At 40.1% G+C, this 13,700-nt stretch overlaps 1 protein-coding gene across 4 annotated transcripts in view; it reads right to left on the bottom strand.

Annotated features, from left to right (window-relative positions):
* Window positions 1-2,483: 2,483 nt before the first annotated feature.
* SUSD4 (sushi domain containing 4) overlaps window positions 2,484-13,700 on the bottom strand; it is a 73,206-nt gene continuing 61,989 nt past the window's right edge. For 3 of the 4 annotated variants that reach the window (XM_054280268.1, XM_054280267.1, XM_054280269.1), the window contains exons 6-9: window positions 6,109-6,300; window positions 5,480-5,624; window positions 3,854-4,260; window positions 2,484-2,679 (exon numbers count right to left, since the gene is read on the bottom strand). In XM_054280268.1, coding sequence (XP_054136243.1) covers window positions 2,651-2,679; window positions 3,854-4,260; window positions 5,480-5,624; window positions 6,109-6,300 — 773 coding nt within the window. In that variant the 3' untranslated portion in view covers window positions 2,484-2,650. The remainder of the gene's footprint in view (window positions 2,680-3,853; window positions 4,261-5,479; window positions 5,625-6,108; window positions 6,301-13,700) is intronic. The other variant, XM_054280270.1, reaches the window with a different exon arrangement.

The following is a 13,700-nucleotide window of genomic DNA, read 5'->3' as shown; positions in this document are numbered from 1 at the left end:
AGCATAAGAAAAAAATTCTCTCTTTCCCCCCAGATATTCAAGCATGCAAAACCCCCAAACTCAACCACACAAACAATCCCCCCCTCAAACAGTCTTTAATGAAGTTTTATTCAACATAAGCAAAAAATGGTAAAACTTTCTTTCCTTTAAAAATTGTATTTGGCACAGTCCTATCAAAAGGCTATCAAGCAAAATTAATACATTCTTGTTTTTTGGTGTATTTGCATTTCTGCACTTCTTAAAATAAAAATGTTCTAATAAGTCATAAATTTACATTTCTTCAGTTAGCCCGTCTGGCTCCTTTAATAAAATGACTGCAATACAATACACACAGCAGTGTGACTCTGTAAAACCTCAGAGCTCCAAATATTAATCAAGAAGCTTTCATAGAAATTAATAAATGGAAGCAAAAAAATTTAATAAGGGATGAAAATTCACGAGCTGATAAAAGACAAGCAAAGAAGGATTTCCTAATAAGGCATTTAAAGTAAATCCAATACTTTTCAATGGCATTATGAAACTGAAATCACATAACTGACTGGAGGCTTGGGGCTTGCTTCAGTTCAGGGTTGGTTTTAGAGCACTCTTGTGTTGTTTGCTGGGAGTGGTAATTCTGAGTGGTCGTGCAAACACCTCTGGAAAGCTTGAGATCATAAAAGGAAGGGGTAGCCATGAAAGTACAAACATCTGTGGGATAAACCTGAGCATGCAGCTGCAACTGAGACAATTCAGGAGAAGAAAAATGGAAATATTGTATAAGCAAGGATGGAAGATAAAATGGAATATGTCTCATTTTTTAGTACCAATCACTGTGTTTCCATCAATCTTACTGAAGGATAATTGACAGAATTACTTCTGCTCGCCATAGCTTTTGGTCTGCCTTTGCTTCTTGCTGTCATGAACAGTTGCTGACAGGATGCTAATAAACACTTTTCTTGAATGGTTGCAGCACATCTATTATTCCACTAGCCTGGCTCATGAGTGGAGCCACTAAATGCTACCACAATACAAATAAATCATTGAATAATCATGAAAAAATCACAGAGCAGCTTGTAGTGATCCTCTATTTATGGCAATAGAGATATTATTAATTTACTTTGTACATAAAATCAGAATTCAGTCGTATTTTCACCTTTGATTTGGATTAGCCCACATGATGGCAATCTCTGTCATTAACACACAGTGTTAATTCCTTCAAACACTGCCAATTTAAGGTGTTTCATCTGCACAATGCTAAAAATAAGACAGGAAAATCAGCTTGGATTTCAGTGAGTACATGAAACAGCCAGGAATTTTCCTGACAAAAGTACAAATAGCCTGTAACACCACAGAGTGAACCCCTCATACAGGCTTTAGCACAATGCTCTGGCACAGCCTGCAGAGCAGAGAAAACCCTCAATGAAACCCACATTGCATCTGCAGAACCTGTGCCCCTGCTGCACCCATTCTGTGTGCTCTGTTTAACCAAAACCACTCTCAATTTCCAGCTGAATAATGGATGTAAAGCTGAAAATGCCACAGGACAGGTGTTCTGCTACCTCCTACCTTCAGGTACGAGCTGGTGAAAGAGGTGAGGAAGGAAAAAAAAAAAAGCCAACTACACAGTAGTCAGATAAGTCAAAAGAACTGAAACTCAGCTTTATTATTTTTTTTTAAAGTATTCTACAATAACGGCTCAGAATACTACCACAATGTAAAGGGACAAGGCAGTGCTCTGGGCTATGACTGTAGATTACTCTCATATATATATATATATTTTTTTTTTTTTTAAGTTTAAGAAAGGTTGAAGCAGAGCACTTCAACATTTCTTAAGCATGTATTTCATAATTTTAACATCTTTTAGATCTCTCATATTACAGCAGGATTTATCAAATGCAATGTAGTCACTGAAGTCTTGCATAAATACAAATATTGATACTTTACTTTGAATATTGTCTATGATACAAATTCTGCCTTACCTTTAAAAAAAATCTCCAGATCGTTATGTGACCTGGGAGTCTTTCCTTTCCTCTCTCTTTAAGAGTTTTTAAATATACATATATATTTTTTTTTATATATTTGCTATTGTACATCAAAGTATATCTGAATCCCATAATTTCTGTCATATTTTCTGCAGACATGGTCTGAAGCAAAATCACCAACAACTAAATCAAAAACTTCCTGGTTATCATAGGAAAGCCAAAGAGGATCTTTCCTCTTTTTTTGTGTGTGTTTCAGTACTGATATTTTTTAAACTTGAAAGGATTCTTCATAAACTAGAGGTCCATAGATCATTTAAAGTAGTCTTTATAAGCAAATTTACATATTTTGACATGCTTTTGTGAGGCAGTTAGTATCAAAATCCAATAGCATTTCTTACAGAGCCATATGACTTTCTGCGATGCAGATATACGTTTCACTTCTAAAAAGCCACAGTTATTTTTCTACATCTGCTCTCATCAAATCCCCAGGATTCACTCATAAAACTGCTGCTGTTCGGAATGCTGATGCTGTTATCACCACATACACCCAACCTGGTGACATCATTGCGTGGAAGATTGGTAAGTAGGAAAATACCCTCCCCAAATCCACAGAGTCTTTTCTATCTCTGAATCCTCATGATTCATGTCACCCAAAAGTACAATGTGATGAGGACACGACTCAGTGCAGGCTAATGGTCTTCTTCCATCAAAGGAATCTCTAGGAGAAACAAAGAAATAGCATTGACTGCTGATTGCAATTTCCCTTTTTGCTTTTGCAAAGTATAATTGTTACCAATTCTACAAAACCAGAAATGGACATTGTAAATATCTGAACAAAACATGGGATATTGCCAATTCTAGACCCACTTGGACTCTAACACCTCTATGAAAATTAGATAACTAAAACTACACAGATTTTCTCCAATAAGTTAGGACCACAAAAACCTAAATGCAAACATCCTTCCTACTACATTAATCACTGAAGCAGCATTCAGAGGTGGAAGGGACTTTACCTGGCAGCCCTGTAATTTCTTCCTCCCCTCCTGGGTCTCCTATTCCCCTTGTGGTACCACTAAAACTATCCAAACTCCTCTGAAGCAGAAGACTTCCTCCACCCAGATCTTCACCCACACTGCATTTAAGACACTGGGCTACAGCTCAATGACAATGGAGAGTGGGATATGAGCCTCTCCCTCAAAATGCCTCCAAGGAAAGCCATCCAGTTTCCTTAACATGCTGAGCAGCACCAACCAGAACTCCATGAAACCGTGTCAGTACATGCTCTCATGTTTGATTTAAAGGTGGGCGATAATACATGGCAAGCTCCCTCCTGGCACATGGACCTGTGGCACATTCTCCTTATGCTCTGATTTCCGTGTCCATGGCTTAAGGGTTATGTGCCTCAGATGGAAGGAACATTTTGCTGGATGCATAGACGTGATGAGTTTGCTAATAAAGGTTGCTAATTTTGGCCCAGTATGAAAATACGATTTATTTCCTTTTTGAGGAGAAAATCCTGTTATTTGCTGTGAAAGCCATGGTATGTGAGAGAGCTGTGAACGTAGGAGTTGAAGAGCAGATGAACAGATCAGCATAGGCAAGATGAGGGTTGGCTTTGCTGCTGTAAACAGGTGTTTGCTGACATCCCTGTTGATGAGACAGGGGTCTGGACAGGAGCCTTCTGGCCTGGCATTCAAACCACATGCACCACAGTTAGCAAGGACATATCACAGACATGAAATTCTATAACCATGGAGTTTTATGATTTTAAAAAAAGTTTCAAATTAGGGTGTAGACAAAACCATGGAGAAAGTAGGAGTGAGTCAGCTGGGTGAATTCCTAGAATTGTAGAATTCCTACAAAAAAATGATGTCCCCTGTCCATGGACTCACCTATTGCACCTATGCAAGACTCACCATCTGTGATATCGATCCGGGGACTTGTGGATACAGCATCCCCATCAGCGCTGTGGGATATGTCAGTTCGATCTGAGCTGGGAAGTGCTGCCGTTTGGCATGTCAGGGATGGGTACAAACTTTGGAGCAGTTCAGAGGAACCCAACCTACTGTCACACGTCTCAAATTCACTGGGCTGCATGTCTGGAATCCTGGGACCAGGGTAAGCAGGGGGATTCTGATTTTCTGTCTGCAAAACATGCCCCTGGTCTGCAGCAGCTGAGTATCCGGGTGCCAGGGCATTCAAGCCACTGCTGACAGCTTCATCGTAGGAAGGCAGCATGACAGGAACACCATCCACCACCACAAAGTCAGGGTCGCCCATGGAGCCCTCCTGGTTGCCTCTACGTCAAACACAGAAAGGTTATCGCAGAGAGCAGGAGCATGTCAGCAGCACCTTGGAGCAACTGCTGAACTCCAGTAAGCACAGTACTTTCCAGTCACCCCAAATGAAGCTACAGGGTCATTAACATTCACAAAAATGTTTGCCAAACTATGCTTGGGTTGACAGGTGGAATCTGTTACAATCGGAAAAAATGAAACCAGTAATGGGAAGAACAGTTCCAAGAAGGGAAGGTAAACAGGTATTTGGAAGAGATAAGGAGCACCATTTGCTGTGCTGTGCACAGTAGGTGTCATGGATATAAGATCACAGATGTAGTTCACCAGGCAAAAGTGTCTGAACCCCTGGCAAAATGTATGCTAGAGCACAAAAGTGTTTACAGCACAAGTAAATGGGTGCTGAGATCACCACTTCTGGAACACAAGGGTTTGGTGGCAAGACTTGTGGCCTCCTTCAGGTCTTGCTTTCAAAGGATGGAGGCTTCTTTAACCAGTATTAAGCTGATTTCTTTTTTAAGCAAAGCAATTCTATTAATTGGGAAGGTCCATTAAACCCTAAAGTTTCTGCTTAGTATCCTATTAAACACAGTATAGTCCAGGCAGGAGGTCCTAGGTACCTTTAACACGTGAAAATATCTGAAAAGGAGAGGACTAAAAACCATTTTAGTAAGCAAGACAAGTCTAGGCTATAGGCTTTCCTCATGGAGAACACTATGTCAATCAATGACAAATGCTCCCATCTCCAGGATATTTTATAGAAATAAAGGAAGATGCAAGAGATGTTTATGAATCATGATGAAAATAACACTAATGAAAGTAAAGCAAATCTTTAATATAAATTTGTCCATAGAGAAAAAATAAATTCTTTCTTAAAACTTACATTACTAAGTAATGTCTACATAGTTTAAAAAATAATCCCCCCAGCACCTGAAAACGAGTACTTAAAAATATTGTCAGCTATTTCTACAGGCAGACACAGCAGCTCCCAATAGAAGAGCAGTAATTACTCCCAGAATGAATCTGGCAAACTTTGCTTTTTATCTTAGCTGCGTGAAGGTTTTTGGGGATGCCCTTCCACACTAGTGGTTCAGGGACTTCTCGGAGCAGAACAAAGTATCTGCAAGGCTCATGAGCTGCTCCATTTCTCCAGAAAGGAGTGCTGTGTGTGAAAACAGAATCAAGGCCCTCAACCTTCAAAATAAGAAAGAAACCGGTACAAACCGTGGAAGGAAATGTGTCTTAAATTTGGTCTGGAACATCCTGGCTAAAATAACCAGTAGCAGTACTAATAAAACACTGGTAGCAGTAAACGCCACTATTTTCCATGTAGTCAGGAGGGTCTCCTGTGTATTTGGCCATGTTTGTTCTGTAACAGAAAGACAATACAAGAGTTGTGCTTGTATATTCCCGTTGTTATTTTATATTCAACACTACTCAGAAGTGCACATTTTTTATATGTAACTTGTAAAAACACAAATAAACCCTTTGCCATGTACCAAAAGCAGTCTTAACATAAAGCTGTCACAGAGACTGGATCTTGCTTTTTCCCCTTGACTGGTCTTTTATACATGCAATCGTGACCTTAGCTTGCATACATATAAAATATTCAAATGTTAAAAAATACATTTGAAGAGGTAATGATCAAAATGGTTTAGAACCATTCAAAATTTTGAGAATGCATTATATTTACCCTTTTTGAAAATCTTGCAAATGAGTTCGAAAATAGCAGCATCTTAAAATCACTTAACCATGAAACAGACAAAGTTCACCAGGCATTGCCAACCTACAAATTTGCTCTGAAATGAGGGGCTGTAAGAAGCCAGGGCTGTTAGGACAGGATAGTCCTTTACCTGTTTTGACACAGTACACTTGGTAGGAGGGGAACCACTCTCCGTACTGGCAAGTGATGTACTTGTAGTCATTGGCGAGGGTGTAACCAGGGTCACAGTAGAACTCCACCACTGTCCCATGGTTGTAGCGTTCGCAAGGCCGTGGGTGGCAGATGTAGTCTCCATGACTCACCATTGGAGGTAGTGGACAAACTTGGGCAAACAAACAAAGGGAAGAGGAGAAAGGCATTAATGCCGAGTCTCCCACTCGGCAGCTTCAGAGTGTCAAAATGCAGCAGATACACTTTGGGCTCCCTCTCGGCTCCCTGTGGTTCTGGGTATGTCTCAGTGGCACCAGGCCACTGCCCTGGCAGGCCAGGTGGCCATCCACATCAGTGGAGGGATGCACAGGCCAGGGGGTCACTGAAGTGGGATCTGGAAAGCTTCCTACCCGCTGTGGGAAGAGGAGGGTGAGAGGAAGACAAAAGGGGACACATTCCCATCAGGTGACTGCATGGGGATGGAGCAAGGCAGTCAAAACAAGGAGAATCATGCTTTTCACGAAGCATTTATAATTCAGCTGTAACATGCTATTTTTTGTTTCATTAACATAATTAAATGGTTATATGCATTAATTAAATTCCTTTTAAAAATAAGTTTGCCATCAGCAGTGCTATAAGAAATGCAAAGCACCTAGTGTTGCTTACGCATGTGCAGTCTGTATCACTGTAATTTCATTAAGTTGAGCTTAAAGTCTGCCGGTGGTATCTGTGTTTTGTTATTTCTGAACGGCCCAACTGATCTCAGTGGGACCACTGGTGGAGTGAGGTCTTAAATATAGCAGAGGCTGAGCCTGTGTTAATTAAGTAGACTGGTTTACTTAGGGTTAGGTAAATAAGAGAGAATTGCAATATAAACATGTGGGACTTTTCCTGTAGGCCCTGGAATCACAGCCCAGACAGATGAACTCCATGGAGAACTGAGGAAGCACTCTGGAAAACAGCAGTGGGGAAAGCAGTTCACAAGCAGTATTTTTACAAGAGAGAAAACTTTTCCATGGCGTAAGTGTTGGTTGATTACTGCATTCTTAAGTGCTTCTAGCACTGGGCAAAAAATCCTGCAAAGTGTAATGATGTTTCAAATGACTGCATACTGACCCAAAAGGGCTTCAGTTACTGGATGACTACTTTTATTTCCCTTCAAGGGCAATTCCTGGCTGGCTCAGTGCCCCATCTACACACCCTTCCCTTCACTTCATGCCTCTCCCATGCAGGCAAGACCTGCTGCATTGATTTAAATAATGAAAATGACATCTCTTGAAAGAAGAATCTTCTCAGAAATTACAATTCAGCTGCTTCTCCCTGTGAAGCTTGTTACATGAATAATGCATTTCATAAAAAAATACACAAGATATTAAATGAATCTTCAAGAGAGGCTGATTACAATGTGCAGCTATGTCTATTCCCCATCCTCTAGAGACACAGTTTTGTTTGCATTTTCACTGGCAAGGCTTAATGATAACTTGAAATCAGAGTAAGTAATTCACATAAAAATTCACATCCTCAATGCTCTGCACACTTTCTAAAGTCTCTGGGCCCACAAGAAAGATGAATACTTTACTGGGAAGTCATCTCAAGATTGAAAACAATTTTCTTAAGATTAAGGTGAGGTTGTCAGACTGAAATAGCAGGAAAGCACCTATTAATAATTCTTGTATGTAAAAAGAAAATGATCGGTGAAAGCCGTGATCCTGGCCTACCATAAAGAAACCTGGTATATTTTTATTACCTATGCTTAGAGCATGAGAACAAAGGAAGAGAACAATTTAAACTCCTCTGCAACTGAATTTTGCCAAGCTCTGGCAGTGTGCAAGAGATGTGTAGATGCCCACAACCTTTCTAACAATGAGCAAGTAGGGAACACCTGACCACAAAGAGCAATACTCAGAAAAACTAATTTTGCCCTCCAGCAATGTAGCTGCTGCATCATCCCTAACCTCTTCATGTCATTGAGAGCCAAAGCAGCCTGCTGAATAGAAGAATCCCTCAAAGTTGGCATCCCAGCAATGTGGGTCAGCTCAGGATTGACACATTTCCAGGCAGATTTAAAGCTATGCACTGTGGAAACAACCCAGATATGGAGCTGTCAGTCTGTTTACAAATAGAGGTCTATTTTATAATGCCCAAAACGAATATCACTCTTTGTGTAGGACATGTCCCCAGTACTAAAAAGGGTGCCACACCTTCCAGGGACACATCCATCTTTCAAGGGAAATGCTTGTGTATTGGTGCTGCCTGGAAACTCCTACAAACAATTTTTTATTGTCCTATCAAGCATTAGTCATAAATTAGTTGAGGTTTACGGAGTCATACCTGCCAACAGCTCCTGCATGAAACACTGGGAACCAACAGATGCAATGCAACAGGTTTGAAACTGAGGGCTTTTGGCTCAGCTGAAAAAAGTGCTTCATTCTTATGTCAGCTGGACGGCTGGAGTCATGGATTCTAACTCACCTGGAGTGTCACTCACCACCTCCGATGAACTTTATGTTCAACCAGTTTCAGAATCCCTTTAACACTTCCATGGGCAAACTGGCCCCCATGTACAGTCTGTAGCACTCAGGTTCAAGGCCTCTTTTCACAAATCAAGTTAAAGGTATGTTGTGGTAATCACATACCCTCTGAACAGAGAGAGACATAGCTCTCCCAGGATTTTCCTGGGAAGCTGTGAGAAAGCTCACAGAATGAATAAAACAATCATTATCTCAATCCCTGCACCTGGCAGGCAATCACTGTTTGTCAAAGATGTTTACAAGAAAGAGTTGTCCCTTCTTGACCAGTAGGTGAGAGAAGATTCCTAAAGGCCAATCAGGTCTTAGGTCCACCATTGTTTCCATAAGAACTGTGAATTTCTAATAATAAAGTGCTTTTCATACCTTCTGATGATAGAGTCTCTGTATCACTTTTGTATGGTCCCGATACTCCTTTGGTGATAGTACATCACAAACAACCCTCAATGAACTCACTTTGAGCTCTGGGTAGTTAGTCGTACACTCAGTCCTTTTCTCCACTCACTTCATTCCCATGGTCATCCTGATCCAAGATCCTTTAAAGCCAGTGGAAAGACAGCCAGCAAGTAGCCTTGGTTTTGACCATAGAAAAGAAATATTAAGAAAGGCTAGAGTGCTGCTGAACTCTCTTGGCTGTCTTGGACAGAAAATTTTTAGTGCAGAGCCAGTTATGTTACAGGGTCTGAACACTTATTTATGCCAGATGCCAGTGAATGATAGTGGTTACATGGATTAAAGGAATGTGTCAGATAAAATATGGAGGGAAACTCCGGTGACAAACTTAAGGCCACTGAAGTTTTTTAGGAAAGTTAAAATTCTAGCATTCCCAGTGATGAGCCCTAATTGTGTTTGGAAATTACAGGCCATGGACTTCAGACAACTGCATCAAACTCACAGAATTAAAATAGCCATAAACTGATTACAATAAAAGCATATCTGACAAGTACATTTTCACTGCCAAAGCCAACAGTAGTATGCACAATAATCATAGAAACAAGGGAATTCTCCCTCAGAAAGTTCTCACAGATCAAAAAAGCCCTAAGTGCTGCTCTTAAATATGATACTAACTCTTTACTACCAGTAACTTTCAGCATCTTCACTTTATAAGGCTTTGGAGACTTTAATGCTCTAATTACAGCATCCAGCATGGATAATCTAGTACTATTATCTGGCGATCAGCAATAAAAGACCACATGCCTGTGTCCTTAACTTTGGAGCTTGGCAGAGCAACAGACGTAATTTAAACAGTGTCTGCTGGTGGTCACGCAGCAGGTGATCCCGAATCTCTGGATCTGTCTTTGTACAGCAGTTGGCCCTTTAAGGGGATTTATATGAACTTTATAGCTCAGCATTCATAGCTGAAAAGTTGAATCATTCATCAAAAAGAAAGAACAATTATATTTATATGGTAAATAAATCCCTTGCTGGATGCTCAAGAGTCCTGTTACTCAAGGAAGTTGAAGGGAAGAATTCCTGATTTGATTTGTTGGAGTTCCTAAGAGCAGCTGGAGCTGAGAGCTCTCCTCTAAGATCAACTTTCTGCTCTGGCTGATTTTAATGAAGGACTAGCACTACCAAGAAAACCTTAAAACCTGGGGAGCTGAGTCTTTTGTTACCAGCAGTGTGGCACTGTGGCCTGGAGCAAAGGCAAGGTCTCGTCTGCCCCACAGTATCCTCTCCATCACAGCCTCCATCGAGCCACATCCCTTGGAGCAGGGCCGGGGAGGGTGGCACAGGCTCCATTCTTTATTAATTGAAGAATTAATGAGGTTCACCCAGTGACATTTTCCTACCCATTATGGTCAAGAAGCTTTTTAAACTCTGCCCGGAGGATGCTGCAGTAATTCTGCAATGTTGACACTGGAACTGGAGGATGGAGGGAAGACTTTTTTGCATTAGCACATTCTCAGTTAACATCAATGGCACAGAACAAAGACATTGCACGACTTTTTAAAAGCCACTGGTAGAGAGATAACAGTGGAGTTACAGATATTTACACTGCTCAAAACCTGTTTTTTAGTCAATGTTCAAAGGCTAGTGGTTTTAGTCTGTGGTCCAAGTAGACAGGTGGTAATCACTCAGGTTTTGCCCAGCATTTTTTTATATGAGCCAAAAATTAAAAACAAAAAGGTCTTGAAGTACAGGACACTTATTAAAAAAAGAAGGGGTAGGAACAAGCAAGCTTATTTTCCACCTGTGATAATTTGTCTCAAGCTACTAGTTCACCTTTTATGTAGGACATTAATTTCTTGGTTAGCTGGGTTAGCAGAAAGCCCCAGTGAAAGGCCAGCCATTTCTGTTTGACACAGAGATGGAGAGGATTAGAGACATTTGCACCTTGTAAAGAATAACACTTCTTCCAAACACATTGTGAATGCCTGCTCATTATGCAAAGAATGAGAACAGATTAAGATGAAACTTCCAGCTGAGAAAGACACAAATAAAAGCCTGCCAGCTCCACTGTGTAGGAAAATGCTGGTGTATCTCACTCAGAGAATCATCTGGGAGGGGGAGACACTCTCTGCTTTGCTCACAAACTGCAAGAGAACAAGAATTTCTCCTGACCCTCACTTGACATTTTTGTACACATCAGGACACTAATTATCACCAGGAATCTGGACACCTGTCACCTGGCTACAGCACCCCAACCAATGTTTAATTCAAGCAGTCACTTACTCCATGAGAGCACAGCTGTGTATGCCCCAGCAGGTCTGACCTTTCCCATCGAGGATGGCCACGTCCCCACCTGAAACTTTACTGGCTGCTTCTGGGGCCTAAGGAGGGATCCTGTTCCATATATTGCCTTCATACAAACACACGCTTAGGGATGTGAGATCTGAAAATTGTATTTTTTACAGGAACATAGATGATGAAGATTATGTTTGTTCCTTTTCCTGCTTCTTTATAAACACTGTGCTAATAAACTTGGTTTTTTGGTTCCCTCAGTGTCATCACCCTTCATACCTTCAGAATAAAACAAATCATCAACTAAGAAGTTTTTCTTTCATATTCAGAAGGATTCCTGTCCAGTTCATCTGACAAACCTGTCCATTTCCACAGGTATTACTAGCAAATGAATCACACCTGCACTGCAAAGTACAGAGCCTGAGGAAATTAATTCTACACTTTGAATACTAAAAAAGGGATTTTACTATTCTATACTTAGATTTCAATTTACAGAAATGTACAAAACTCAATGTATTTTAATTCTAAAATAGCAAACCAAAAATTTCCATTAAAATGTCCAGTATTCTAATTAAGATGGTAGAAAAAAACACTGGACTTAACCACTTATATCCAATCAAAAGCTAGAAGAAGAAATTTAGAGGCTTGTAAAAGGAAGGAAATAGCAAATCCAGTTGCTTTAAAATAAGCCCTGTCAAAACATCTCCTTCTAAGAACAGCTGCTTAATGAGACTTTTTAAAAATTACACTATTAAGGAATGTAAGCAGAACAGGAAGCATTACTGGTTTACATTTTCATTGATTGTGAACATCAACTTAACAATATCCTAATGAAGCATTCCTACAACAAATTCTGCTGGCTTTGTGAAGGGAGACTTCCAGGTGTACTGGAACAAACTTGGAGGCCATTGAATTTGTGTTCTGAAAGTCATGCCATTCTTTCAAGAACATTTCTGATTACTTGTTCCCACAGAAAAAAAAAAACAAAAAAACAAAAAAAACCCAACAACACCAAGAGTATAACAGAATAGAAAGTTTGGTGGAAACAACTGAGCACTCATATATAAAGGAAAACCTATTTAAGCCTGACTGAGGATGTAAAGTAATGAAGATGCAAGATGTTAACTTTGAACACTCAGGTTGCCAGAGAATTTATTTATTGAAAGCCTAGAGCAAGAATTATTAATAATATTGTATTCTCAGCCAATAGTATCCAAATTCTCAATCTTAACCTTTCTTGATTACTTAACCTTCACAATGCGACTTAGATGTTGTCTACTGAAAAGACACCTGACAGGTAAGCAATTTCTTCTCAACCACTCAGCAAGTCAATGTTCAAGCAGCCAGGAACATAACCCAGGTCTCCTGGCTCCAGACTGCTGGCTGTACCCCTAGAAAGTCACCCTGGGGTAATTCTGAAGCAGCTTTGACAGTGAGGTAAGCCTTTCAATGTGCACACAGTCAGAAGAACTTCTCACCTTCTACAGAGTATGAAATGAATTGAATAATCAAGTTTTTTAAAGAAAAGCTGCTTCTCTGGTCTAGCTTTGACAAACACCATCTTAATGAGAATTTCATGAAACAATATAAAACTAATTTCAAATGTATTTTAATAATAATTTAATGTTAGCTGATTCCAAAATGGAAACAGATGGTATTTTACAAACACTTATCATACACACTTCCTTCCTGGAACTGCAAATTACACTGCAGGTTTTGCAGTACCAGTCAGTTGAGCTCCTACAGGAGCATTATGCCAAATTCACACTCAGCCTCAACAACTTGGCCCTTCCCAGAACTGTGCCCCATGAAACACTGATATCAATGCTGAAGTCTTTAGTTTCAAATGCATTTCACAACAAATACATGATGAAACATACCCTAAGTGATGTTTTCCTATAAATTATAAGGTAAACAGAGAACGTTTCATTTAAACCGCAAAAAATTGATGACGAGTTTGCAGCTAGAGCAATAGGACTTCTTTTAGCAAATGGCCCGCAATTATATTTAAGGAAATATTTATATTCATTATTAACATGTGAGTACTTGGAGCACTGTGGTCTCATTTACACCAGATAATTTTGTTCCAATTTTGTTTCTTCCTTCCCTCATGACTGGATGGCTTTATGATCAGCAATGGTCTTTTCAGGACTTTGAGAAGCAGATGCTGGGTACTACACAGACACTTTGCAGGAAGGACTTAACTCAAAAATAAATCAAGGCTTGGGTATTTGACAGGCATCCCAGAATAACCTGAGGACTAGAAGAGGTCAAAGTGCTTAGAAGTATAATGGAGGTAGAGAGGAAAGAGAGGGCAGTCAGGAAGCTGGCTAAGAAAACCAGGCAGCCAAAGGCTCCT

This window comes from Melozone crissalis, unplaced genomic scaffold (genome assembly GCF_028551555.1).
Source record: "Melozone crissalis strain CALT ecotype California unplaced genomic scaffold, PUWL_Pcris_2 ptg000027l_1, whole genome shotgun sequence".
NCBI lineage: Eukaryota > Metazoa > Chordata > Aves > Passeriformes > Passerellidae > Melozone > Melozone crissalis.
Note: the sequence above shows the minus strand (reverse complement) of the source record. Positions and strands in the feature narration are given on the sequence as shown.